This window comes from Aspergillus piperis (assembly GCF_003184755.1).
Source record: "Aspergillus piperis CBS 112811 unplaced genomic scaffold BO85scaffold_21, whole genome shotgun sequence".
Lineage (NCBI taxonomy): Eukaryota > Fungi > Ascomycota > Eurotiomycetes > Eurotiales > Aspergillaceae > Aspergillus > Aspergillus piperis.
The window spans coordinates 478,996-505,958 of NW_020291611.1; the positions used below are offsets into that span (position 1 = coordinate 478,996).

A 26,963-nucleotide genomic window follows, 5' to 3' on the forward strand; every position below is an offset into this window, starting at 1 on the left:
ATTGCAGCGATGATCATGTCGGAGCTGACGAAGAGTCAAGAACTAAGTCCCTTTAGCGGTTCGACAGGGTCGCTTGGCAATCCACGAGTCAGGGTCTACCGTTGGTGAGTCTCATGATTGCAGGGGAACGTGCACACATCAATCGACAAGGGCCATGGATTTCGGATTCAAGCTTACGTACCTGCAGACCTTTGAAGCTTGTGTTCGGTGGAAGATTTAACAGAGACAAGAAGTGCATCGGATGGGAGATGCCGTATCTGCTTACGTATGGTACCATATGTTACCTAATATATACCGTTATATTCGTCACAATACGTAGCAAACCGGCTACTCACAATACATTTCTATGTAAGTACGCGTCTGATACACACAATATGGTATCATGGAAATGGGTCTCTAGTGGATATCTCGGCAGTTCCGATCGCAAGGTTCCCCATAGTAAAACCACAGCCACAACACAACCTGAAAACGACCAATCTATCTCTTTGCCAAATCTTCTCCTATCCCCCTTTGGACCCTATTATACGCGTGTTCAACCTCCTTCGGAATATCAACATGACCAATAAACCCCTTCCCCATGGGACCATACCCATGCTCATCATCTCTCAGCCGTGGAATCTCACCCAAAACCAGACCCAAGAAGCGTGACATACTCCACAATGTTCCCGTCACCCCTGGCATACTACCATCATCATCATATACCAACTCACCCTCCTCGACCTTAACTCGAGGCACTATAATCGGCCAGCTGAGCAAATTCGGGGGGCTCGGCGCATACGCCTTTTCAAATGAGGCAACCGTCCGCCGAGTCATGGTCGGATCCTGCACAACAATCATAGATTTAGGTTCCGGGATACCGTTCCTTGCCAATAATGCCCGTGTTTCTAAGGCATTCTGTCCGCAATTCGTGGACTTATCTTCTAGTAGAACCGTGCAGCCGGATTTCTGGATGAAGGTGGCATCAAAGCACCGCGTGAAGATGGTATGCAAGACATGAGATTCTGGCTTGCCTGTAATTTCTGGGACGAGGTGTGCGTAGTCTGGGTGCCTCGATACGGCCTCGTAGAGATGAGGCGTGGAGTGGCCGATTCCACCACATAGAACGAGTGTTTTAGTTGATTGGGGGTTGCGCTCCAGGTGTTTGAAGACGGCCTCTGCGGGATAAAGCACTGCCGAAACACATATCACGATGCAGTCGGTATTGATTGGGGGGTGGGATGATGCTGGGATTTGTTCGTGGGCTAGAAATTGCGCTAGCAGATTGATGTCGTCCGGGTTGATGGCTGGAGATGACATTGTTTTTGCTGCTGGATTCACCGACTGACTAGCTTGATAGCTAGCCGATTTATCTAGCTGTTGACTTTAGTTCAAACTAGTTGCTTAGATTGCATATCGTGTGTTTGAGGCAGATGAAAGGAATTGGAGATTAGTTAATTACGGTCATACCCTCTTCCTGGAACGATGATTGGTCCAGGTTCTTGCGGGGTATCAATACCCCGAGACCCCGATTTATCTTCTCTGCCATGTTCGCTGTTTATTTATTTCAAGAGTTGCACGGCGTTTTTCAGCGAGACTTGACCTGCTAAGTATGTGGAATATGCCATAGAATGGGTATGTAGTATCCATTAATTTGCGGAAGATATGCCTACTGTATGCATACATTCTACCTGTATATCTCTTCCCGTGATATCGTCTCCTTAATGTTTTGGACCACATATGAACCACTTGATGACAAACACGGTGTTTTCCTGCCATTCATGTGAGCCACTTCCCGGTCAAACTCCAGATGGTCAGCAGTCACTGCTCTTGAACTAGTTGTTAGTTACTTGGACAGGGAGTGAATAACTCAGCTGATAGTAGCTTGGACCCTAAAAGGAAGGGATATAAACCTTCAGGAACATCTTCTGATGAATCCGCTAATCTAATAAAATCTATATGGTTAGTTGATCACAGGAATTGCTTTAGGTCCATCTAGCATGAAAAGGTGCTCGCCACATGGAATACTATCTGCTACTACAAAGTGATTCCCGCTACTGCCTCTGTTATGCGGGAGATGCCGAACAAACTGTTCGCTTTACTGATTAGATCGACTTAGATCGACCATAGTGATCTTCTGAATAAATACAAGCCCCAGACTTGTTCTACAATCTTTCCACCAGTCTTTTTTCGTCCCATGGAGTCAACTCAATTACAGAAATCCTATCCTGAGATATTCAGATCTGCGAACATTGATCAGTTCATCGGCAAAGTGTCGCCCAAAACCCATTGTAGTCAGATAGCTAGCCTTATCCATGATCGTGCGACCCGTGAGGCAATGCTTCACCAAAGGCTTGAATTCGTTCTGTAAGCTCCTTGGAAACAATCTCACCTCATTGCAGATAAACCTCCACTGCTGACATATGAATATTAGGGCTCCCGATAGTACCTTTCACTTTGAACCGGATCTCACATGTCCTTACGGTAAGGGACGTGATTGGTGGTATGTTCTTAGAGCTCTAGAGCCGGAACCAAGGCCAGTTGATGGGAAAACCTATCCTCATCTTGCTCTTTATCTCCTTGATATAAAGGAAGCTCGGGAAGACTCCATATTCTTCTCTGAATTCAGTGCATTAGTTTTTGCTATGCGAGGCCGCGCAAACCAGCGCAAGGTAGATTCAGAGACAGAGGTGGAGGCTTATGGAAAATGATGGTGAAGGGAAAGAAGAATATCCATATCTCTTTCCTAATGAAGAGTACTTTCCTGTACTTCTCTCTCTTGTTCTTCCTCAGCACGCAAGAATCTTTACTGCATGTATGGTCCAGGAAAGGCTGGTCATTAGACAGTCGAACTATACAGCTCTGAATGGAAGAAGAGCGCGCCAATTGATTTGTTTCTTCGCCTTTATCTGAGCCATCCTTTGGGGACCCGGGGGTGAGTACGACCATGTCCTCCACCGCAATATACCCCACGCGTTTTTCCTTATGCAATTTCTGCATTTACTTGTGTAACGACAACAACCTCCTACAGAGCACCCAATACTTCATGGTTTTTATTTTTGTTCTTTTCCTCTTATACCGATGCCAGATACTTGGATTTTTCTTTCTATGCAAAGTAGCATTCATTCTTATCATTATCATAATTGCCCCTTTGTTTGCTTATATTATGCCTTTTACATGCCGCAAAAATAAAGCTGAGTGGACAGCAGCGGCTAAGACATACAATGTCATCGGCAAGACATTATTGACCTGGCCTTATCTGCGCTCAGGATTCAAAGTGAGCAAAGAGCAGTACCTTGTGTACCATGTCCTGCTGCCCGACTGCAAGGAGCCAGACTCTCTAAATCATTTACGTCTTGGGATTACTACGACTCTCACACCCAAGCACAGAATGTTCTATATAAAAGACAAACATATCAACTATATACTAAAATGTTGGGAAATGGCAACTGGACTGATCCAGCGTCTGGGTCATTTGGATTAGTATGAGGCTGCAGTCGGAGATTCACAAGGGATGGCATATGGATAAGAAAATGAAAATGCGAACATACAAAGACACGGTAAACTCCGCCTGACCTTCTCAACTCCCTAACCTCTACAATTCCCGGAACCAACGATCATTCTGGCTCGGGGGGTCAATTCCATCCCTCGTGTAATTTGTTTCCTCTCTTGCCCAACAGTCCAGATTTAAACCTGCAACTGCTCTGTAAGTAGATTATATCCAGCTTCTTTGGTCAAACTAGTAAGTTGCAGGAACTTCAAGCATCGTCTTATTACTGCAGATTTGTCCGAGATCAGTATCTGTTATACTAGTCTTTTTCATAATTACGTCTAATATATTAGCCGTCACCCAGCACCTTTTATCTAAGCATCAGATCAAACGACAGTAATGGATTTGTGTCCGAATTATTCGTCAATAACTGATTGAAAGCATTCAACAACAGACGAGAGACATGGAAAAATACAACCCCCAACGGTGAATTGTAAAGGTTTGCCTGAATCAGGCACAAACCCTCGAATAATCAAAACATGTTCCCGGTAGAGTAGAGTCTCTTCGCATCTTTTTCAGCATCTTTCTTTCAATCGTCTCTAGCCGCGCAACTAAATAGGGGAAATATCTATCTATACAAAAAAGTAAAAAGCTCACCTGCATCTATGGGTTGCCAACCCATAGGAGGCTACGAAAACCGCTTAGTGCGGTTTTTGCAGACGATTTCCAGCAAGACGATGGCACGTTCTTGAGCCTACGTGCTATGTACTACGTGTCAAGGGCCAGCTCGCCCATGCCCGGAATCGTACCCAGGACTCCCGAGTGTATCTGGTTCTACACGGCCTAAGAGACAGGCAGAACTACGGGCCCGGCTTTAAGCCACTCGGTTACCCTGGGTTTGGTTACTGTTTACGTCTCAGAACTTCCCTTGTCTGTTCCCCTTTTCTGTCTGAAAAAGGTAATTTGGGTGGCCTATTTGCCCAGGTATCGATTCTGGCGGCATTGTTTCCCTTGGAGGGCGTGAATGGTGGGTGTAGTGAGATGCTGGTGATGGTGAAGCTATTCGGGTCCTTCCCTTTCTGGTATATATCATGTCTTCCCGCATCCGCACCCCATGAGGCTCTCCCCATCTCATACTGGTCCTTATTTTCTATTAATGCTATTAATATTCCCCCTATCCCTCTTCATATTCTATTCCTACTTTACAGAAAGTAACATACAGTTCACCTCTGCAGACAAGCTGGTCCCCCGACCCACCGATTCTTACCACTTCTTTCCGTAATTCACTCTCCCTCATGAATTCTTCCTAGTCAGTGAGGTGAATACGGTGCGCTACCCTTTTTGTTGACAATGTTTCCATGTTTACTGAAGCCTATTGTAGCCCCCCTTTTTGCCTCTGGCCCTGGAGAGTCTAGGAAATAAGCACACCTTATCTTTATTAGTTCTAGCGATGATATTTTACGGTAGGTGTGAACCTGTACCTGTTATCTTAAAAAGGTAATTCAACCCTTTATTATTCCACATCTTTCCTAACTCTAGCTTTTGAATGTGGGTAACCTCTTACTCTCGGTTCTTGATCTACTTCATCATCCATCTAGCCAACTGCACTTGAACCTTACGTTTGTCATCTGAGACTAAAGCCTTACCTCCCCGGATGATTTTCTTGCTTATCGAAAGTCACGCTCTTTTCTAGATACTCTCATTCTCCAGGCTATTACTCTGACTCATATTTCACATGGACGGTTACACTGGACTGATTGGTGTGTCCCTACAACTCATGTTTGTTGGTAGCAAAATCACCTAATTTATAACACTACTCTAGTCCTCTCCATACTTGTAAGAACTTTGGCTTCCTGTCGCTTGAAGGCCTTTGCATAGGCAATATTGCATGAATTGGCGGTGCGATCACTACGAAATGGATCAGTGCATTTCACAAAAACACACTTTCGTATATGCACTTACACCTACGGTTGGCAACACAAAGTGAAGGCTTTCAATTACCTCGGAACACATGAACCTGGCGAGCTAACAAGTTTGAGTTGATTAGGTGTCCAAGCCATTCAAATCCCACCGAAGTGCACTAGTGAAGCGATTCACCAGGAAATCACTTGTACTTCGCGCTTCCAGTACCAGCGCCAGAAGTTGGGCTACCGCTACCATACAACGCGAAGGGGTGATACTAGCCCAGAAGATCTTACAACAATATCGCAAACATTATGCACCTTACAGAACAATATTTCCGATAAGCACAGATAACATAACACTTACGATGCTAGATTTCGATCATCAATGTAGTAAATGGGTATCACATCATTCTAATCACGCATCCGAGTCGTTGCTATCAGCTGCACACCAGAATATAGGGCTAGGGCACTAAGCCGGATCTGTGAGAGTGTAACGGCGAAAATCAGTAGCCTGGCTGATTGCTCCGGTGAGGGAGCTTCGTCGTTCTTCTTTTCCATTTAGACTCATACGATCCTTGATTTCCTACTGCCTCCACACCTCTAGTCATCATTGTTGATCAACCGTTGGCAGCCGCGTGCCAAGGAAGCAGGTTCCGGTGGTTGTTTGCCGAGAGAGCCATTCATATTGGCTGCCTCGGCTAGATAAATGGAATCTTCTCTCAGGAACAACCGATGCCCCAGCTTCCGCAGTTCTGGCATCAATGCACCCCAGCTTCCGCCAGTACCGATTTGGCTGTGTATGCTCCATCTATGGCAGATTCTGTCGTTCGACTGACTCAAAGGATTGTTCTTCCGGCCATCCCGAATAACTGATGGCCCCAAGCCCAGATTTCTGGGCCACCTCTCTTGGCAGCGATGAAGGTTTTAAAACGGGCTGCTGCCTTTCCTGGTGGTTTGTTCTTGCGTGCACTGGGTAGCCAAAGTCTGTGACAATGCAGCTTCAGTTTATCGTAGGCTCCCTGCTTCTCTTTGGCTCTGCTCCAGCGGCCCCAGCTCCGCCAGCAGATGCAAGAACCCACCCCAGCATTGATTCTCTGGGCACCCTTCAAGCTCTGAAGTATAACAACTTGGGCCCAGGAAACAATGGCACCGCCGCAGTCTTGGTCTACGACCGACTGCCATACCTCAGTGCAGAATCTCGGTGTGCATCCATTGGCGAAGCCCTCTATCCGCTACAGGATGTATCCCAAGCCAACGCCACAGAGATAGGGTACCAGCTCGACTATCTGGTTTACACGAAGGATGTGGAGGCGAATAGCTCCTTTTGGATAGCCAAAGACTCGCCCGATGGCTGCCAGGCATACTCCCAAAGCCGTAGGCAAGTCATTCGCGCTCCGTGTGATCGACAACTGCCTGCCCTTTGCACCTCCAGCGTGCCTCCTACTACCGACAAGGACAGGGGAGCCGTGAACAAGTCAAAGATATCTATCTCATTCGATGACTACCATGTGACTGGCTATCGCGATGGGCGCTCGTTTCGATTCCTAGGCATTCCCTTCGCAGACCCGCCAGTCAGGGACCTGCGATTCGCACCCCCACGCCCGTACTCAGGTCCCAAGAAGATCGACGCGACTGAACTGGCGGACTCATGCATTCAATCAGTTTCGGGCTTCGGTACACTCGACAACGGCGGTATCTCGGAAGACTGTCTATACCTGAACGTCTATTCTCCTGTCCTGCCCTCTTCACATGACAGAAAGTCCACCCGCAAGCCTGTCGCGGTATACTTTTACGGTGGTGCGTTCACCAGTGGAACCGCATCCATGGTCGACTACGATGGAGGAAATTTCGCCAGCCGTAACGACGTCGTCGTTGTGACAGTCAACTACCGAGTCGGTGCTCTAGGGTGGCTGACCACGGGCAACCTCACCACGGGCAATTACGGCACACGCGACCAAATCCTCGCCTTGAAGTGGGTCAACAAGTACATCGAAGCATTCGGTGGAGATCCAAACCATGTCACAATCTTCGGCCAATCCGCCGGAGGCCAGAGTGTTATTGCGCTACTCTCATCAACTGCAGCCCACGGCCTATTCTCCGGTGCCATTGTGCAGTCCGCCCCCGTAGACCTTCCCTGGTTCACACGCGAGGTGTATACCAAGATCGTTACTCCCAACATCGCAGGGGCTGTCGGCTGCAACGGCACCACATCGGAAACCGCCCTCATCTCCTGCCTGAGATCGGTTCCGGCAACCCGGTATCTCGACAACACTACCGAGTTCGAAGCGGCCATGACAGCCTCCACCGAGACCATCGCCAGCGATTGGCTGCATTCATCCGAGATCCTCGCATCAATCGAGCCCTTGATGCCCATAGTAGACGACACCGGCAGTGGCATCATCGACGACCAATTCTACCGTCTTCTCGCCTCGAACAAACTCCCCAACCGCGTCCCGACCATGTTCACAACCGTCACCACCGAGGCCGCCCTCTACGTAGACCAATACGTCCCAAACCTAGGCGCAAGCGAAGCCGCTCTCAAGCTCGTCTACAGCTACGCCTACCCGACCTCCCTCATCAAATCCCTCATCGCCACCTCCGCCTTCCCCCTCAACGCCTCAGACCCCGACAGCGTCCGAAACACCGTCGCCGACGCCCTCACCCACAGCGAATGGACCTGCCCACAAGCCTACCTCCTCCGCCACGGCGGGCGCCACGCATTCCCGCACCTCTGGGAAGTCGAAGTCCGACACGGCCACGTGCAAACCACCGTCGATGTGCCCAGCATCTGCTCCCCCAACACGGATTTCAACGCCACCTGCCACTCCGCAGATGTGCTTCCCGCCTGGGGCACTCTCAACAGCAAGACAAAGAATGTCTCCCCATACTACAACAAGCGAGACATCCTGCATGCACGTCTCATGAACGACATCTTCGGTTCATTCTTCCGCACCCGCAATCCCAACCCCGATCTGGACATGCTGAAGCTTCGTGGGCCCGCTTATGCATCGACTTACCAGATCTTTGGCCCTCGTGGGTACTACATGCCTGAGTATGAGGTCGCGGAGCGAAATGTGAGTGTTCTTGATATGCCGCCGTCGATTGTGAAGAATCCCGGTGTTACGGAGAAGTGTGCCGTGTTTGAGGACTTTGGGTTTAGCTTCCAGAGGGCTAATCTTACTGTTTGAGTGTGTGGGGATGGAGAGGACTATATACTGTGGATACTAGTATATATTTTGACGTGTGGAAGCGGAAGTGTCGGTATTATGTATATAGCGGTAGAAGCATCATGCTGGAGTCGAGGAATATGAATGTAAATCTATAATTTGAAAGGGCTCAATATCGCTAAAGTTCATTGCATTGTCTCAATGAGCAGGAATGGGTGGAAATGTACTCAGTTCTAGGATAATTAAGCGGGAGCGAAATGCAAAGCTTCCTTTCTCGCAACCTACATCTTACGCTCCCAAATACTATGCTATGGTTAATGACAACATCGGCCATAGCTATATACTTACCAATCAAACAACCACTAGTGACCAATTAAGACCCCTCTTTAGTAAAGGGAAACAATCTGAATCATCTGATATTCGTAATATAGTAAGTAGTGTATACTAACGAGGTAAAAGAGAAAAGATGACCCATGGAATCAAATAAGGTAGAATAAAACAACAGAGAGAATAGTGAGAGACCGCGAAAGAAACAGCAGAACTCCGTCTAACTCTCTAATAATACTCGTATCGTCGTTAATCGTAACATAGCCGACCGCCATCGGGTCCGTCAGTTCATCATATCATGTCATATCGTAGCACGTAGCATTATCATCAAATGTGGGGTATTGGCCATTCAGGAAACCGCCCAAGCAAGTAAATCGCCGGTCATTCATGTATTCCATACCCCGCTTCGTTCTTGCTGTCGTCAATAATGGCTCTGCGCGGTGTCATTCTTTAGTCTTTGTAGCGTAGTAGTACTGTAGTCTGGAGTAACGTGTATTCATTAGGAGGGTAATAGTCTTTGTTGTCGTGCTTAGAGGTGTGATTCTGGGTAGGAGTGATCATTCTTGTTGACAGATGTAAAGAAAAGGTTGTTGGGATTGTTCACCGGTCGTACATAGTGGACCGTCGGCTTCTCGGAGGATATTCCATGTCCGGCATTCCTACGGGGATTCCTCGGGCTGGCGATGGCTGTACCGGATTGGCCCATCTCTGAGGCCGATATCCGCCTGAGGGGTAGCGGGAACGCTCCGGAGTTGCCGAGTTACTGAAACCAGAGGCGTTGGGGTTGACGTGAGGTCCTCTGTAACTCCGTCGGCCGTCATCGCCCGCACGCATGTCAACGTCGGGTGGGGGAGGCGGTCGGACTGGATAGCTGCCATTCCTGTTCATGTATCGGGGGTGCATGTGCGTGTATACCGGCACTTCATGGTTGACCGGGACAGCTGCGGAATCGGTAAACACGTGGTCGCGGAATGTTGGCCTTGGAGTCCGGGGAGGGCGGACCGGCTCCTCGGCATATATCCTCGACGAGCGTGCCCGACGAGGACCATCGGAGTCGTAGGGTCTGGCCGAGCTGGCATTGTACATGTCCCGGTGCATGTATCGTCGCTGATCATCCGGGGAGAATGCCCGTTCGGGTCTCCTGGCGTAGGATTCATGTGAATGACGGCGAGCATGAGAATGGTGCGGAGTATCTGGACGCAGATGACGATGGTGTCGACTAGCGCTGGGGGACGCGCGGCGTACTGCACCTCCAGAATCTTCGGATGACGCATCAGATGCACTGTTCCCAGGCAATGTATTTGGACTGACAGGCCGGGAATACGCCGGAGTGCGATCGCGACCTCTTGGTTTGGGAGCAGACTTGGTCCACATGGGAGGTGAAGGAGCTCGGCGAGGCGCCTCAACGTCTGGTGCACGGGGGAAGTATGTTGACTGAACCCGACGGGTGGCTGGCGGTGGGTACTCGCCGCTGCGACGCCTCTGGTGCCTACTGGGAGGGGAAGGTTCCTCTGGGACTAGGTGAGGGCGATGTGTTGACGACCGGCGCCGTGGAGGGAGGCTGGTCTCTTCCCTGGTGAGTGGAATGTCTTTGTTGGAGAAATGAGAATGGTAGGTGCCAAAGCTCGGTGGAGATGCACGCAAGATGTTTCTCTTAATGTAATCGAGTTCGAAGCGTCGACTAACCGACTCGTGCCATTCTACCATTTCCGGGTCTGGTCTGTCTGGAAAAGCCTCCCGCGGAATTTGTTTGGGAAAGAACTCCCCGCTCGGAGTTTCAATGTCCCACAATTCGACCGCGTTTTGGAGGTACCGGCAATGCTCGTCCGGATCGAGAAGGAGCTGAATGGTCTGCCATCGCACGAAGCCATTCGGCTGAAGAGCTGGAATGGCGGGAGGTTTATAAGGATCGGAAGTAGGCTGAATACTATGGAAGCATCCCAGGCGTTGGTAGATGAAGGAAAGCGCGGACGGTTTGGTCTGGAGAAAGAGGACGTCGTAGTTGCCGCCCACCTTGCGATAAAAAGCAGCCAGTCGTTCGGGAGTGAGGTCGGCGGTAGCGTAGTCGTCGAAGGATGTCTTCGCACGCGAACCATGGGAGATAAGCTTGAATTCATAGTGCGCAGTAACTCAGGAGAAGCTCCCCCCATTCGCGACTTACGATGATGCGGGCAATTTCCAGGCACAGCTGTTCCAGCAGCGGGGCCGGACTCTTATCGGCATTGATCAACACTCCCCAGTAACTCGGGCCCTGATGATCATGGGCGGAAAACATGGCCGAGCTAGAATGGGGCCCGGTGTAGAGGCATTAGACGGCAGTGAGGACAGCGGGGACATCAATGGGGGGAGAATGGGGGACAGAAGGAGGTTGAAGAAGGTGGATTGAAGAACGAGGCTGGGAATGCGGTTGTTAGTTTTGGTGAGGTGCAGTGCTGCACCTGCACCTTGTGCCGCAGCAGCTCTTCATGCCATTCAAGGCATAGTGAAGACGCGTGATCGCGGGCGGTTAGTGGCCTGTCAAGCGCAAGGCTTCGGCCTGGCGGTCAGGCACCCATCCAGCACTGGCTCCACTGCGGGGGAGCCCAAAGGATGTCAACTCCTTTGCTGGCACCGTCAACACGCCAACTCAATCCGCCTCATCTGCTCACCTTCGTTTTATTGGCGTCGGACCATGCTGGCGCTGTATGCGACAGAAAGCCAAATGGGGCCCTGCACGAGGCCGCTTTTGGGTACCTGAAGGTTTTGAAGGTCTGACTTCCGGTCTGCCCTCCGCCAAAAAAGTCACTCGCCATTGTGGGAATCACCTGATGATGGGTTGGGTTGGAGGGGTTGCCCATCCCCCCCCCCCAATGAGAGAGACTATCTCTTACTGCTCTTTGACTACAGATTCCAGACGGGCTTGATCTACTGACTTCTTTCCATTCTGATGACCCCCTATCCCTGATACAGCTGGCTTGATCCAAGCAACAGAGCTCCATACCATCTTCACCTGTTGGCCTCGGTTGAGGTACATGATCTAGATTAGCATCATTCGTGACCACAATTTCGAGCGCACATTAGAATGATATGACATGATCCAACCCTCAATTGAGCTGATCAACAAACGCTAATAGGCGAAGACATGCTCCCATCCTCCAATAATCCCGTCTCGGGTTATCTTTAAAAGTGCTACAGGAAGATTGCCGAGGACTGCTGGAAAAGATGTCTGATGGCATGTGCATAAGTTTGGCTGAATCCTCTTGTCTCAAATCCACGAAGAGAACTCTATCATCTCTGAAATGACTGAGGAGAAGCACGCACGTATGCAACGATGCCACCAAAGACATCTCTTCCCAAAGGGTATGGTCCGGGCAGCCGGGCCTTATGGAGCAAGACCAGCTCCTGCGCCACCTGCTCGCTGCGCAGGCTTCGCTGGTGCCAGGACCGGCTGGATCGTAGCCCAGGCCCGCGCCACAAGCCGCTGGAATTACTTCCACTATCACCAGGGCTCATCTTCGGATGATGGTCTCTGCCAGCCACCCTGAGTAATACCTCGAGTCTCTCAGATGCCAAGTCTTCCCATACGCAAGTGTCCCTTCGGTACGAGCCGATTACCATGCTGTATATCACATTTTCACGTTAACGAAAAACAGAAGGATAAGAAGACTCTCGATACGTCTCCGTTAGGTCTGTCAGCGTGTTTTGTGGTAATAACTGGTTATTTTTGGAGTTAGTTAGGCGTCGAGACTACTGATATCTTCTACAAAGAGCCAGATGTGGTAAAAGATCTCGTCGTGATAAATGCAAGGAAGCGAAGCACAATTACATGCATTAGTACGTACTGCAGTAAGGATGAGTGTGAACGCATAGGAGGCGGTCCAGTAGATCCAGCTTCCTTCACACCTTCATGATAAGCATGGTTCTTGCTGAAACACCGATCTAAGCTGATGCCTGCCTTATGCCATACGGGGGTAAGGCACCAGTGAAAAAGGATCAGGCTCCCTAATGCCAGGTGGCCAAACTAGTTTCGCAGTGAGTAAGCTCAATTCTGATAATTGAGTTCCAGCCAATGGAATCAACATAGCTGCCAGCCACTGGTCCCTCACAGCAACCCCATGAAGGACAGACAAGGTAACGATGAAACTGCTTGTCCCCTTACTCGACTCATAATTCCAATTGCAGAGCCTATTAATAGACAGTAGTTAAGCCTTTGGCTTGGCTAATGGTGGGTGGGGCTTTTTCTCTGCTGGCCGCCCTTGCCAGTATGTGTGTATACTCTGTGCACATGGCCTATGTGAGTCAGATCATGCATGCACATGAGGATGTCGCATGAGCTCCAAGATGATTCAAACATAGATGCTGTGAGTGTACTTATTGCTATCCCGAATTGTCCTGGATAACCATGGCTTATCAAGGCAGTTAGTTCATGGTCCCCAGTGTTCAGGCACGAAATTGGAGGTACTGAATAGGCACAAGTCGAAGTATCCGTCCATGCCTGTAATCTTGTTCTTCGGCCCTGGAGTTTCTTCCTGAAGGGCCTCTTGAATCAATACCTGAAGAGCCAGATCAGATCGCAGAACATTTGCGAGTCGGACAGTCGAAGAATGTGAGTTAAATCAAGTTGGAGAAATTCGAGGAATAATTTACAGCATTCTCTCAAAGTACCGGGACAACCTTTAATATTGAGGGACATACTTTGGCCTCGTTGGCCTAGCCTGGGAAGACTGCTGCGACGCGGCTGGATTTTGGGTAAATTGTTTGTTGATAGGCATCGAAATACCGGGTCGCCATGCTTGTTGCTCGTGCCCTGACCAGATCAAGCCGACCGGCATGACCACATACCTTATTCAATCGAACCGTGGGCCGAAGATGCTCGTTTTATTGGGTGCAGGACCAGACCTGTCAGATTCCGGTGGTTGTGATTGGGCGGCGTGCTGCCGATCCAGATTCCGCGCCGACCCTGGCCCGGGCCCGTCATTCCCGCCGAGCTGTTTGGAATTCACGCACCTCTACGGGCAGCATTGCAACGAGTCCAGCATCCGATGCTGCTGGTATTCAGCAATAATGCCCTCGCTCGTCCCTGATCCATCCTCACTTGAGCTTTTGTTATTTTTCTTAATCCCTGTTATACCCGCGTTTGCGCTCCCTGTTGACGTCTCTCGTTCTATGGTCGTTCGGGAGGTCACAACTAGTCCATATTGTGAAGCCTTCAATTGTTAGACTGATTCAATCTCTACTTCACTCTCTTTCGCTGGCGCTCCAGCCGTAAGCGAAAGCGTACATTACCGCTCATATTTTGGTTGACTGTGTCAACGTAACTTTGTTGATATCCTTCAAATTTACTATCCTTGACGCCTCCAAGCTCCAGGCTGAGCCATCGTACGGCCCTTCAATCGACAGCACGGACACCTTATTTATTCTGAAACCAGTGAATTGCGGCACCCCATGTCTGGCAACTAGTGGAGCAGCGTGATCATGGCACTTGTCCGGGACCCGGCGTTCTGGAAACGCTTCTCTGCCGCTATGCACCTCGACGAAGAAGCAAAGACAGAAACAGGACCAAAGAAACCTACCATCTGGACGTATGTCAAAACCCTCGTGTGACATTATAGTTCACCCGGCTAATCATCCATGAAAATCGGCAGTGATCATTGGATTGAGGCCCAACGCCAGAAAAGACGGCGGACTTTCATCTGTGGCATCTTGATCTTTCTCATAGTAGCGATAATTGTTGCGGCAATTGTTGTCGTCATCTTGTGGCTGAAATCGAAGAACTGGCTCAAGCCTGAAACAGAAACAGTGCCGATGTGAGACAAAAGTGTTAACTTCATTGGCCCATACAAATCAACAACCAATACCCTGTGGCTCACTGATGTTCGAATGCAACATTGGTCGCGATTTCATCAATAGAAGGCGGAAGTACGAGTCCTTCAACATTACTGAAGGTTCGATTCTCCGAAGGAAACTGTGCTGGGGCCATCTCATACCATCTCAGCTGAAAGTGAAAGGCGGAGATTTTGGAAATCGAGGTTGGGGAAGCGGAAATGTGGAAAGACAGGGAATTCTGTGAATACGGCATCTGGGCTGGATATGGACGAGCAGGTCTCATCTGTACAATTAGTCTCATCATACGGCGTTCAAGGTTGGCTTTCGGAGAAGAATACCCGGCATATGCTCGCGGACATTCCGGTATCTACTAGGTGCGGCTGAGTTTATAATGATCAAACATGATGGACTTCACGTTGACTCGAATCTCCTTGGAAGACGCTGGGTGGTCCTTGCTATGGTCCCAAATAATGAAACGAGTGGACTCCCTGAGGCACAGAATATCTTAGCACATTGTTAAACCATCAACCTTCGGCAGTGTTGGGAGCCGACTGATCCGACTTGAACTTATTGAGCGAGACAAGCGGATCGCTTACTAGACTAATGGCAAGTGTCGAGTAGCAGATGACTAGACGAGATTAGGAGATAAGAAGTTTGTGTAGGAGCAGTCTAGTCTTCGTTTATTACTTGAATGATACTAGGAAGCTTGTTATCCGCATGGACCTGCCGAATGCGGCAACACAAGCGCTGACAGCCGCTTCTGTGTCGTCACGTGTTGTATCTCATATTGTCATCCAGGAAGCTCTTGCATTGAATCACTATCCTCAGTGGAATGCGACAGGCCTAAGTTAACAGCGTGAGTAACGAACAGGTGCCAGGTGTATCTAGACATGACTGTCATAGCTTATCGTGATGCATTGGAAGCTCGAACAGCTCAGCCGTCGCCGTACCGGAAGCGAACAAGTCAGCTTGGACAGAGAGCGCTTATCAGCGGGTCTAGCTTATCGGGCTTCTCCGCACGTGTGGTGCTTCCCCCGCAATAAAAGGAAGGCGCCCCCCCCCTGCGTTGTGACGGATCTCTTTTGCTGCGCGAAACGTTGCTCTCCTCCTTTTTATTTCTGTCTCTCTCTGTCCTCCCCCTTGGGCTTCTGCACAGACTCCTAAGGAGGTGACACACGATGCTTCCCCCCTTTGATTACTTTACGTACCGTCGCATCCGGTAGGTTACCCCGATGCCTCCACGCAGCAACCCAAGCAGTCCTACATAACCCACACGCAACTCGGCCGACGGCTCACTGATCATTTACAGGGACCTCAAGAGGAGGGAGCGGGCGGCTCGATTTGCATCGCTATCGCCAGACTACCATGCGCCCTTCTCGGCTATCGACAGAGCTATCATCAACAAGCCTATCCAGGATTTGGTGTATGAGGTCCAGAATGACTCCCTGGCACCTTTAGATGTCCTGCGCACATACGGCAAGGTTGCAATCAAGGCTCACGAGAAGACAAATTGCGTGACTGAGCTTCTATTGCCTGAGGCAGAATCATGGGCCCAGTCCGAAGTAAACCTCAAGGGTCCCCTGGCGGGTGTGCCCATCTCTCTGAAAGACTCGGTGCAAATCAAGGGCTTCGATATTACTCTTGGCTATACCAAGTTTGCGTGTAAACCGTATAAGGAGGATGGACCAATGGCAAAGCTGTTAAAGGATGCTGGTACGTGGCCTAAACTAGGGAACGTCGCAAAAAGTATACCTTCGCTAATGATGAACCCCCTCAGGTGCCGTCCCATATGCCAAAACGGCACTGCCCGTGACGCTTCTGTCGTTCGAATCGGCAAATGCTCTCTGGGGTCATTGCCTCAACCCACACGTCCCTGAATACTCCCCTGGAGGTTCGACGGGTGGTGAAGGTGCTCTGCTGGCTCTTGGTGGTCGCATCGGTATCGGGTCTGATGTCGCTGGCTCGGTTCGCGTTCCCGCGGCTTGGAGCGGCATCTACTCCCTCCGCTGTAGTACTGGCCGTTGGCCCAAGGTTGGAGTCAACACCAGCATGGCTGGCCAGGAAGGTGTTGCCAGTGTCTTCAGCCCGATGGCCCGTACTTTGAACGATCTCACCTATTTCACTAAAGCTATTGTCGGAATGAAGCCTTGGAACTACGACCATACCGTCCACCCTATCTCCTGGAGAGAAGACGAGGAAGTCGAAGCGCAGAACAAAAAGCTGAGGATCGGCCTCATGAGCAACGACGGTAAGTTTCAAGAGTGGAGACGCAAAGGATGCTGCTGAGCGTTGCTGACGACATGCAGGTGTTGTTCCCCCAACGCCGGCCATTGAACGTGCGATTTCCACCACAGTAGCCGCCCTCACCGCCGCTGGGCATACTGTGTCTGAGATCACACCCCCGGCTGCGGCTGACACTTTTACCGGTCTCTCCCTCGCCTCGCAGCTGCTCAACTCTGACGGGTGCGTCACTTTTAACTCGCATCTGCACAGCTTTGAGCCATCCGACCCTGGTGCGGATCAGCTGACACGGATTTGCAATCTGCCCCGTCCCCTGCGTTATCTCCACTATCTTTGGGTTCGGTACATCCGACGGGATGAGAAGTGGGCAACGCTGATCCGCGGATTTGCCCCCAAGTCTGCGGCGGAGCTTTGGAAGCTCACTGCCCAGCGGGAAGCTTTCCGGGCGACCTGGCACAGCTGGTGGGATGCCGAGACGCAGCAGTACGATTTCATCCTCTGCCCCGTCAATGCGACGCCGGCTCTGCCCCACAAAGCCATGCACGATGCGGTCTCATCATGCGGATACACATTCCTCTGGAACCTGCTGGACTACACGGCCGGTGTCCTGCCCGTCTCGCACGTGGACGCGAAGAAGGATGCCCTGTCAGGGCCGTACAAGAAGGTGCTGAAACAGCTGGGAGCCAGCAACGCGGTGGCCTACGGTGCCTGGAAGCACTACGACGCGGCGAAGATGGCGGGATTGCCTACCGCGGTGCAGGTGGTGGGGCGCAGATGGCAGGAAGAGAAGGTGCTGGGATACATGGCGGCCGTTGAGGAGGCCTTGGAGCAGTATCAGGACCCGGTGACTGGGGAAGGAGGAAAATACCCATTGATTGAGCTTGACTAAATTTATTCCCCGGAAGTTTTTCCCAAATGGGGGGGATAAATGGACGAAGTCTAATATTACGTCTGTTTTTTAAAGTAAAGTCTATACTTAAAGTAGGTAGGGTAGACAGTAATTATTATCCTCTGCATCGAGATCCGGGCCGAACCATGGACCAGCCCAGGTCACCGGGGAAGAAGCAGGGGGGATGGGGTCTGGAGAGAGCGGCGGCCGATCACATCTGGCCCATCGGTTACTGATGAAGGAAAGGATAAGAGGATAGAGATTTAGGTTATAAGTCGCCGAGTCATGGTCTGAGGTACGTCATGGGGGAGTTGGTGGCCCATTGTTCATGTGATGAGCAAGGCAGAGAGGTAGGTTAATCCTGGGACGCCACCCATCCCCAAAGTTCTCCAGGGGCGAAGGCACCATCGCCGCATTAACCTTAAGTGGGGATGGCGTTGCAACAAGCTGAGCTAAGTAAGTAAAGACTTGGGGCCCGGGCCCTTGTCTGTGACCGGTTCAGAAGCATAATGTTCTGTACAGTTAAGCATGTTTATTTTGCTCTGCATGAGAGAGGTAGTACTGTACTTTGTCTTGACAATTCTTTCGAGTGTTTGCTGCTTGCTTATGATCTGTCATGTCTAGAACGCTGATCTCGGAGCAAGTGATCATCATCAGTGAAATGGGTCGGTCAATGCTGGGTCTAAGCTGCTGTGCTCGGGAAATCAAGAGAAAAGCGCAGAATTTAGAAAGGAGAAATAGTACTGATAAGGGGAGAAAAGAAAGGGAGTGAGTGAGTGAGTGAGTGAGGGAGTGACCTGTCAGGCCGAGCTTGCAGCGGATGGGTCCGATAGTGTGGGCAGAAGAAAAGAGGATATACTTTTGCGGTCAACCTTGGGAATTTCCCCGCATTGACCGGTGGTTGGTTGTTTGGCTGGCTGGCTGGGATCCATGGATTGTGTTTGTCAGAGAGAGAGGGTAGGTGGATTTAAGGTGTTGGGGTGAGCGAGGGAATTAAGTGAGTTAAATTGAGTGAGTGAGTGAGTGAGTGGGGAAGGGGGAGATGAAGAGAAGGTGGTGGTGTTTGGAGGGAAACAAAAAAAAAAGATGATATGATTACGAAGGGATCAATGAAAAGGAGACAGAGAGAGAGAGAGAGATAGCACTTCTTCCGCTCACTGGAGGTGGTGTGGAGGAGGGACCACTGCAGAGGATGGATCGATCGGAGAGCAAGCATAACTAACTAAGTAAGTAAACTAGAGCAATTAGTAGATAGTGCGAATGTTAGTCGCAGAACTAGACACGGATCTAAGTTCAGTCAAGATGGTTTAGTTTTTTGACAGGCACGAATTAATCGCTTGGACGCTTTCAATGGTTGGGGATTTTGCTTTTTTGGCTCTCTTCAGCGACGATCCGCGCCGCTTTTCCCTCGTCCTTTTTTCCTGCTCTGGCTTTTCGCTTCTCTCTCTCTCTCTCTCTCTCTCTAATTTAATTTAATTCAACTTTCTCTCGCCCCCAGACTTTTCTCTCTCTCTCTTCTGCCTTTTATTCTCTCGGATTTTCTTCTTCCCCTCCCCCAAACTTATCCGCTCACCCAATCTCCCCCCATCCTTCCGTCATCCATTCTCGCCCCCTTCTTCTTCTTCTTCTTCCTCTTTCTTGTCCCTCCCCCTCCTCCTTTCCGCCCCCCCCCCCGGAATATCGCTCAAGTACTCCCCTGCGTTCAATTCCTATTTAGCCTAAAGATTAGCGTCAAACGTCGGTCCGATGATTCTTCCTTCGTCTCGCGTCTTGTCCGTCCCTCATTGATGCGGCCCAATCAAGCCTCCGCCGCCGCCTTCGCCTTGACTACAACTACTACGTCTACTACTACCCCTGCTATCCTCACCACCATCCTCGTCCCCTGGTGCGCCTAAACAACCTCCCTCCTTCGCTTCAATCTCGTCTCGCTTCGTCCACTGCATCCGCCTCGCCTCGCCGGAAACAGAATGCTACCCTGGGCGTCTACCGTGCTCAACCGTCCTCGTCGCATCCTGTGCTCTTGATCGGCAATGACCCTTAGCGGTGGAAGAAAGCGAAGCAGAAAAAGAAGAAGAAGACAAAGCCCTCATGGCGTCTACTAAAGGTGTCGCTGCCGGGCGGAAGAAGGACGCCATTCACTTCGTCAATGCGCGCCCAGCATCTGAGACGGAGCGGATCAAAATCCAGCGGCTGGTCCGCGCCCATGTGGGCAAATGGATCTCCGACCAGACCAAAGATCGTTCGTCCGGCCCAGAATCGCCCGACAGCAATCAATCCCAGTCGTCCTCCTCGTCCCCAGATGCCACCAGTCAGTCTCCGCCACAGGGTGCAGTTCCGCCCGGTCCAGGCCTCCATTTGTTGACGCCTCCGAACGGCTCTCCGTCCCCCGCTGCTCTAACGCCTTCCGCCCTTCCCCTGACCTTCCCCTCACAACACACTCCTCCCTCTGGGACCCCCATTCGCCGTACTTCATCGGATCTTTCCACGACGCCTTCTCCAGAATGTGGATATGCCGACTGTCCGCCCTCGGCGCAGGGGGTGGCAGGCGAGTCGCAGTTCCAGTTTGATCCGGAAGAACTGGAGTTATCCCCCGAGACCGTCTGGCAGTTCCAGCAACAGACTCTCGATGAAACACCCTATGATCAAAGCGAAACTACGAAGAGGACTACGACTTCTGATTCGTTCAGCGCACCGGCTCCCTCGTCGGCTACATCTATGGATTTTATTGAGAGCTTTGGTTGCGTCGCCGTCGATCCGTTTCATACGAACCCAATGGATCTGGCAAGAACGGAAATTGCGGCTACAGAAGAATACTGTTCGTGCTCATCTCTGTTCCTTCATTACATTCTTATTCCAGAGCGCTAACATATGGTATCCGTAGGTCTCTATGTCCTGTGGCCCGGCCTAACCCCCGTCTCTCCCGGTCAGGAGACACGACCATCCAGCACCAGCTGGTTACCTCTCGCTTTGCAAGATCGCACCTTATTCACCGCCTTCGTGTTCGGTTCTTTGTCTCACAAGCGCCTTCGGTGGCTCAATGGCTGGATTGCACGGGAATCCTTCCTGCCAGAAGAGCAGCGGATCTTGCAATGGTGTGAACTGGAAACCATTCAGAACGTTACGCGGGAAGTCAGTAATCCCAGTCGAGCGGTGTGCGATTCAGTAATTCTCGCTGTCATCTGCATGGCACATAATGTCGCCGAAGATCATGGACGGGGCATTCATCGGACGCCGCCATTCGATCCGCCGCTACCACGTCTGCAGTGGCTGGACGTCTATGGGGCCCTTCCGCCGAACCTGGTCCACATCAAAGGTCTGGTGCAGATGGTGCGGTTACGGGGAGGTATCGAGAACCTGACCCTCCCTGGGCTCGCTGCAACCCTGTCCTTGTATGTCTTATCTTTCCCGGGAGTCTCACTTCTCATTACAACTAACAATACTTCTCCAATTTTAGCTCCGACATTGTGACCTGCAGCACCTTCCTCATGCCCCCCGTATTCACCTTCATTCCCCTCTTCCACGAGCGGCGAAACTTCACCCTGCAGAAAATGCTCGGCTTCACAACCGTCGATGTAGAGCGCCGATACGCTCCCCTTCGAGACATCGGCCTCACCGCCGAGCTAGTGGAAGTCCTATATGCCATGCACATCTACATGAGACTCGTCGAAGAGCACATCAAAGCCCACCTTGTCAACCCCGACTACTCCCTCATCTCCGACCAACGCAATCTCACTCAATACACCCTCCTCTCCCTCCCCGCAGCCAGCCAGCTCGAGGGGTTTTCCGCCTACAAGCCACACGAAATCATCTACGAGGCCTGCCGACTCGCGGCCCTCATCTACGGCGTTGGCGTCGTCTTCCCCCTCCCCTACCAAAGCACTCCCCTCGGCCAACTCGCCAAGCTCACCCAAAACGTCCTCCAAATCTCCGACCTCGCCTCCACCTGGAGTCACCCACAAGCCCGCATCGCCCTCTTCTGGGTCCTCGTCCTCGGCGGCATCGCCGCAGACGACCGGCCCGAACGAGCCTGGTTCGTCCACGTTCTCAGTCAAGCCGCCGCCAGCCACGGCATCAGATCCTGGGTCGACGCCCGCAAACTCCTTGGCCTGATGGTCTGGTCTGATCGTGCCTGTGACCGACCGGGTAGTGATCTCTGGGCGGAGGTGAAACTAGCCATGGTTAGAATGGATTAAATTATCTTATCCCCCCCCCCCCCCCCCCCTCTCTCTCTCTCTCTCTCTCTCTCTCTCTCTCTCTCTCTCTCTCTCACACTTACACTCCATAATCCATACATACCATTCTAGTTCCATCTTCATTCCCTTCTACATTCCATCAACATACCCTTTGCAGGGTCTATGCCTCGGTTTTATCTTCCATTCTCTTATCCCTATATTTTTTAATCTTTTTATCGTTATTATTGTTGTTATTATTGTTGTTATTATTATACCCCGCTCGGAAGGAAGTGTGCGGTAGATAAGTATGAGTTACGAGGTTACGAAGCAGCAGCGGAAGCGGAAGCAGAAGATGCAGTGTGTGTGAGGTAGGATGGGATGGGATGGGATGGGATTACCTGTACCAGCTTGGTGGTGGTGGTTATTGTTTGTTTGTTTGGTTGGTTGGTTTTCCGTGTGTGCGTTGTGCGGGTTGTGTGTATGTGTGTGTGTGTTTTATCCAGAGTGCAGTCAGTACATTAGATCGTTGTTTGGTGTAACTACGAGTATATACAGGTGTTTTGGTTGGAAGAAGAGAAATTGAGGAAGGAAGGAAGGGAATATAAGTATAGTATTCAAGAAGTAACATTATCGTTTCATTTTATTCTATTTTATTTTTATCATAAATGGGCGTGTCGTGTCGATCTGGAGTGGGGTGGGGTGGATTGAACAATACTGAATATAAAATGAGAAAGGAAGAGATAGAGAGAGACAGACTGCTGGTTTATGCCCCTAGGCAAATATATCATCCCAACCCTTCCAAACAATGATAATCCAATCAGCTGCTGTAACTATCTATGTGTCTTATCTACAGGGGAAGGAATGTATAGGCATGAAGTTAGAACCGCCGGGGTATATGGACCCAATCGAGCGATAAGCCTTTCTTATCCAGCAAGGCAAGTTAAGAAGACGGGCCTCCAACTGCAAAGGAACTCCGACGGCCCCGGATACTATTACCTAGCAGCGGTGTCGTCTCACCCGCATACCAGTCCCGAGCATTTACCCGGTCATCGTGCCCCGCCACGAGTCCACTCTCAGCGTTGGCTCCATCGGCGGCTTCTTCTTGGGCTAACTTCGCGGCAGCTAGCTTTTTAGTCTGCCATGAGACGTATATGACCAAAGCTAGGCCAATAGGGAATGTCATTCCTGTAAGCATCGCGTTGACGGGAATGGGATTGCGGTCGAAGACGCGGAAGACAAGTGTGTCGAGGCCTGTCTGAGCGAAGTTTCCCAATCCCGCAAGACAGATGATGAGGCCGTATACCTTGCCGAAGGTTTGGAAGCCGAAGACCTTGGAAGAGTAGTCAGAGACGGATGTATAGTAGAACGGCCGGTATATGACGAAGAGAATGATATTGGCGTAGCCGGCGAGGATGCTGGGGATGCAGCCGAGGAGGCCAATGACCGTGGCTGTAATAACAAGGATACCAAGCATAACTGGGGTCCTAGCATTGTCGAGGATGGCGCCAGTAAAAGGGACGGAGATCAGGCCGCCGAGAGGGAGTAAAACGTCGAAAGTAGAATTCAACGTTTTGGCACGCTCGGACGAGTCGAGAAGATAGGTGTATTGTTGACGAATGGTGGCGACGAAGTAGTTGATTCGAAGCATTTGGAGGACGGTGAAGAGTGTGATGAGCACGAACCATGGGGTGCGGATTTGCTGCAAGGCTGAGCGGCCATGAAGGGCACCCCAGACGCCGCCAGTAGTGTGAGAGATAGTCGCAGTCTGCTCTACTTCTAGTTGTGACTGATGGTCCTGCTCGGGCGCAGGGGCATGTAGCAAGTCCTCAATTTGATTAATAACAGTCTGCCGCTGAAGACGGCGGTCGTTGCGCTGCCGTTCCCCTTCGTTACGGTCATCAATAGCTTCGTCCACCCGGTCAGTTGCCTCCGCTACGATTTGGTCTTCCGCCTGCTGGACAAGCTCTCCTGCCGTCTTGTAGGAGGTTGTGGGCATAACCGTTAGCTGAGCAGTCAGGATGAAGATCGGTACAGTGAGATAGATAAGGAAGAATCTCGATGTAGTGAAGGCCCCATCAGTCTTCTCGTTTACTAGACGAAACACGAGGAAAAGTGCGCTGGAAGCGTCGAAAGCACCCGTGAGGGTGGACAGGATCAGACCAGAGTGGGTCGGGAAGGTGTTCGACAGTTGATATGATGGGACGAAGATGAAGGGGCCCCCGAGGGATAGAAAGAGGTATCCTGGTAGATAAGCATCAAAGGATAGTTTGGGTGCGAGTCCGAGTAGAGAACTGCCCACGGTCAAACAGATACTGCCGATGATGCCACACACGCGAGGGCCATGGGTGTCTAGTATGGCACCTACGGGCAAGGCTGACACATTTGTTGCAACGGCGGCTATTGTAAACATTAAGTTTAGCCTGGAAGTTGTCTGTTAGTTTTTATGTGCCGATACAGATCGGTATGTGAGACGACGCACCGGATGTCCTGTCGATAGCATACATCTGAGCCGCTATTGAGCTCGTCCTTTGAGCACAGGTTGCGATAGACTCCTTCTTTAACGAAGATAGGCTTGATTGCCGCGAATCCAAAGACTACTCCTGCAGAGAGCAAGCAATATACAACTGCGATACATACCTGCACTTTGGATGGTCAGAGTGTGCATTGTCTCGGTGGTGAGATAGGCAACTTACAGATTCGTTTCGAGCGGCTAACCTCAAAGGCTCCCGTAGTTTCTGGGCCCGCAGGTTGCTGTGGCCTCAGAGTGCCATCCTCTTGTGGTTGCTCCAAAGGTTCAGACTCATCAGCCCGAAGGCGTCTGGGTGATGCACCTCGGTAGGGTCTATCGGACTCATCCACGAAGGTCTCGTTCCAACCGGGTCCAGCATAAGGATTAAAGTTCAGGCGATCTCGGAAGGGGGGGCGACTACTAATGTTTGATTGAAAAGATGATGACAGTGAAGGCTCTGGAAGGTCATGATATCTATCTTCATCGTCCGAGTCATCTGGTCTCGGCTGACGGCGGAATGCAGCAGGGTTCTGTTCCCAAGACTCCAAGAAGGAGATGCGATTGAGAGACATTTCTCTGTGAGCAATGAGAGGTTAGGCATGGCTAGAGACAGGGATCTGCTTTTTTTCGGATGGATTACCTCGGACAATCCCCCTACCCCGTGATTCTGGTCCGTCGAGCGACCAGATATATATAGTGTGATATGTATAGTAGCAGATATGCGTGGTATTCGCGAGGGACAAGCTATGACGATGTCTGGTTGGCTGTGGAGTCCGACCCGTTTTCGGCCCGTCGATCAAAAAAGGAGGGGCGGAGAAGCTTCAAGAGCCGAAAGGATACGTGGAATGGGGTAGTAGATAGGGCAGATAAAGCGTGGAACGAGGATCCCTTGCTGCAGTGGAGGATCAATTGCATCTGGGCGCACAGAAAGAGTCAACGTCGGACGGTGGTTGAATGCATCGCCGATCCGGGATTTCTGTGCTGCGCCGCCCAAAGAAGAAGCGGCGATGTGCTGCCAGCAATCACCTGACTGCTGCTTTCCCCGCGCCTGCTGTTTTCGGTCACGCCTCCATTCCTTCCTTTTTCTCTCTTTTTTTGTGTCTCTACTTCTCGTCCCCAATTTTGAGGGATGGATGGAAAACTTTATTTCCCTTTGGCTTCCTGTTCCCCTGCTCATCTTATCTTCTCTGATCATCCGTTGTCTCCAGTTTTCCCTTACTGCTAAGTTACTACTCCTTCCTACTTTTGACTTTCCCCCGACCGATTTGTGTCCGAATATATAATGGTCTGGAAAGCTTATCAGATGTCAATTGGCTCACGTAGCTTTATGATCTACAAGCCCCCCCCAAGCCTTTAGACCCTCCGCAGTCTCCCTGAAGGCTGCAGCTGCGCCAAAGGTTGTATGACTACCCCATGTCATTGGTCTGAACCTCCTCCTTCGGATCTAAGTAGCGGCATATTCGTGTGCTAGGTGCTCACGGGATCCCAGAAACCATCATACTACGGGGTTCTCTAGCACCACTGGATCGGTGGTGCCACCAGAGAGAGGTTCTTCATCAGGAGACTAGTGCATCTAGATCTTTCAGTCATCATACAATACAATGGGCAATTGCAATGCTTCCTGCGCAGACAGGCCACTGGCTCGATTGGTTGACAAGTCACTGAACGCCTCTCAACTCGACTGATGCGCTGTCGTTTGCTTTTCCCGCCCTAGTAACTCTGCCCTGAAAATATTCCGGCCCTTCTGATTGGCAGTGGCCACCATACCACGCTAGATACAAGCGGAGAAACAGTGTTCACGGACCATCCGGAGGCTGGAGCTGCGGCACACCCCTCACCTTGGTGATGCGAACAAATCCATTCGCCGGAGAGCAGCAATGCCGAAGGGGAAAGTCAACGGACACAGGCCCAGGATCTGCGTGAGCAACAGATAGGTTCAACAGGGGGCCTCATGTTCCCTCGCCAATGGCACCGGCAGTCACAATCTAGACCAGTCGAGTGGCAGGGGTAGGGGGACTAAGCAGTAAGCCTCTGTCGAATGGTCATTACAGGACAATAGCGATGTATCCGAGATGCTCACTAACAACCCACAAGCTGGCTAGGATGATCAATACTAAGGTCACTGTGGCTGGTTGTTGGGAGCTGGAACCCACCGGGGCCATGCACGGCTGACACCCTAAAAGTCCGTCACCTTGCAGACTTTTTTTTTTCCTCCCCCAAAGCTCCAAGAACATAGTTGCTGGTAGCTGAGAATTGGATGGAGCTCCTGACGAAAGGTGCAATAAAAAGTGCCCATTGCTTTCCTCGCTAGGCTAGCTTGAACCGAAACGTTCCGGCTCTGGTGGACTTCCCATTTAGCTCGTGAGGATTTTCTGCTTCGGGCAGTGATCAGAGGCGGGCGTATGTGTCCATCACCATGCGCTTCGTCGGAGAGAAAAAGTAGCGACAATTGAATCAGCGGCATCATTTCCCGAACCCTGGCT

General features: G+C 50.9%; 8 protein-coding genes across 8 annotated transcripts; 4 read left to right on the forward strand and 4 right to left on the reverse strand.

Annotated features, from left to right (window-relative positions):
* Nucleotides 1-302: 302 nt before the first annotated feature.
* BO85DRAFT_452807 (YdcF family protein) lies at nt 303-1,400 on the reverse strand. Its single transcript, XM_025660910.1, has one exon. The coding sequence runs from the start codon at nt 1,294-1,296 to the stop codon at nt 478-480; it is 819 nt and encodes a 272-aa protein (XP_025511882.1). The 5' UTR covers nt 1,297-1,400; the 3' UTR covers nt 303-477.
* A 746-nt stretch (nt 1,401-2,146) lies between these two features.
* On the forward strand, nt 2,147-2,687 carry BO85DRAFT_380551 (uncharacterized protein; the record flags this gene model as incomplete). Its single annotated transcript, XM_025656390.1, has 2 exons — nt 2,147-2,343; nt 2,423-2,687. Coding segments are annotated over 2 exons (462 nt in total), but the record flags the coding sequence as incomplete, so codon positions are not given.
* Nucleotides 2,688-6,174: 3,487 nt separating this feature from the next.
* BO85DRAFT_480800 (putative cholinesterase) lies at nt 6,175-8,699 on the forward strand. Its single transcript, XM_025663026.1, has one exon. It carries the CDS (start codon nt 6,363-6,365, stop codon nt 8,556-8,558), a length of 2,196 nt encoding a protein of 731 aa, XP_025511884.1. The 5' UTR covers nt 6,175-6,362; the 3' UTR covers nt 8,559-8,699.
* A 765-nt stretch (nt 8,700-9,464) lies between these two features.
* On the reverse strand, nt 9,465-11,293 carry BO85DRAFT_471616 (uncharacterized protein; the record flags this gene model as incomplete). Its single annotated transcript, XM_025662485.1, has 2 exons — nt 11,026-11,293; nt 9,465-10,970 (listed from the first exon to the last, which is right to left on the reverse strand). Exons 1-2 carry the CDS (start codon nt 11,137-11,139, stop codon nt 9,465-9,467), a joined length of 1,620 nt encoding a protein of 539 aa, XP_025511885.1. The 5' UTR covers nt 11,140-11,293.
* A 2,805-nt stretch (nt 11,294-14,098) lies between these two features.
* Nucleotides 14,099-14,580, reverse strand: BO85DRAFT_148036 (uncharacterized protein). Its single transcript, XM_025654122.1, has one exon. It carries the CDS (start codon nt 14,448-14,450, stop codon nt 14,133-14,135), a length of 318 nt encoding a protein of 105 aa, XP_025511886.1. The 5' UTR covers nt 14,451-14,580; the 3' UTR covers nt 14,099-14,132.
* A 1,267-nt stretch (nt 14,581-15,847) lies between these two features.
* Nucleotides 15,848-17,799, forward strand: BO85DRAFT_380455 (putative acetamidase; the record flags this gene model as incomplete). Its single annotated transcript, XM_025656385.1, has 4 exons — nt 15,848-15,888; nt 15,979-16,382; nt 16,447-16,917; nt 16,976-17,799. The coding sequence occupies 4 exons, from the start codon at nt 15,848-15,850 to the stop codon at nt 17,797-17,799; spliced, it is 1,740 nt and encodes a 579-aa protein (XP_025511887.1).
* Nucleotides 17,800-19,887: 2,088 nt separating this feature from the next.
* Nucleotides 19,888-21,992, forward strand: BO85DRAFT_380424 (uncharacterized protein; the record flags this gene model as incomplete). Its single annotated transcript, XM_025656381.1, has 3 exons — nt 19,888-20,614; nt 20,681-21,188; nt 21,254-21,992. The coding sequence occupies 3 exons, from the start codon at nt 19,888-19,890 to the stop codon at nt 21,990-21,992; spliced, it is 1,974 nt and encodes a 657-aa protein (XP_025511888.1).
* Nucleotides 21,993-22,732: 740 nt separating this feature from the next.
* Nucleotides 22,733-25,196, reverse strand: BO85DRAFT_148367 (putative MFS transporter Fmp42). The gene is made up of 4 exons (XM_025654128.1): nt 25,121-25,196; nt 24,665-25,056; nt 24,451-24,613; nt 22,733-24,391 (listed from the first exon to the last, which is right to left on the reverse strand). The coding sequence occupies exons 2-4, from the start codon at nt 25,050-25,052 to the stop codon at nt 22,912-22,914; spliced, it is 2,031 nt and encodes a 676-aa protein (XP_025511889.1). The 5' UTR covers nt 25,053-25,056; nt 25,121-25,196; the 3' UTR covers nt 22,733-22,911.
* Nucleotides 25,197-26,963: the final 1,767 nt, after the last annotated feature.

What these genes read in the sequence shown, in the direction of transcription:
- BO85DRAFT_452807 (XM_025660910.1), bottom strand. Translation starts at nt 1,296, where the DNA reads ATGTCATCTCCAGCCATCAACCCGGACGACATCAATCTGCTAGCGCAA.
- BO85DRAFT_480800 (XM_025663026.1), top strand. Translation starts at nt 6,363, where the DNA reads ATGCAGCTTCAGTTTATCGTAGGCTCCCTGCTTCTCTTTGGCTCTGCT.
- BO85DRAFT_148036 (XM_025654122.1), bottom strand. Translation starts at nt 14,450, where the DNA reads ATGTCACACGAGGGTTTTGACATACGTCCAGATGGTAGGTTTCTTTGG.
- BO85DRAFT_148367 (XM_025654128.1), bottom strand. Translation starts at nt 25,052, where the DNA reads ATGTCTCTCAATCGCATCTCCTTCTTGGAGTCTTGGGAACAGAACCCT. An exon ending in TAGCCGCTCGAAACGAATCT is followed by an intron (nt 24,614 to 24,664) that starts GTAAGTTGCCTA and finishes GACCATCCAAAG; the next exon opens with TGCAGGTATGTATCGCAGTT. An exon ending in TGCTATCGACAGGACATCCG is followed by an intron (nt 24,392 to 24,450) that starts GTGCGTCGTCTC and finishes GACAACTTCCAG; the next exon opens with GCTAAACTTAATGTTTACAA.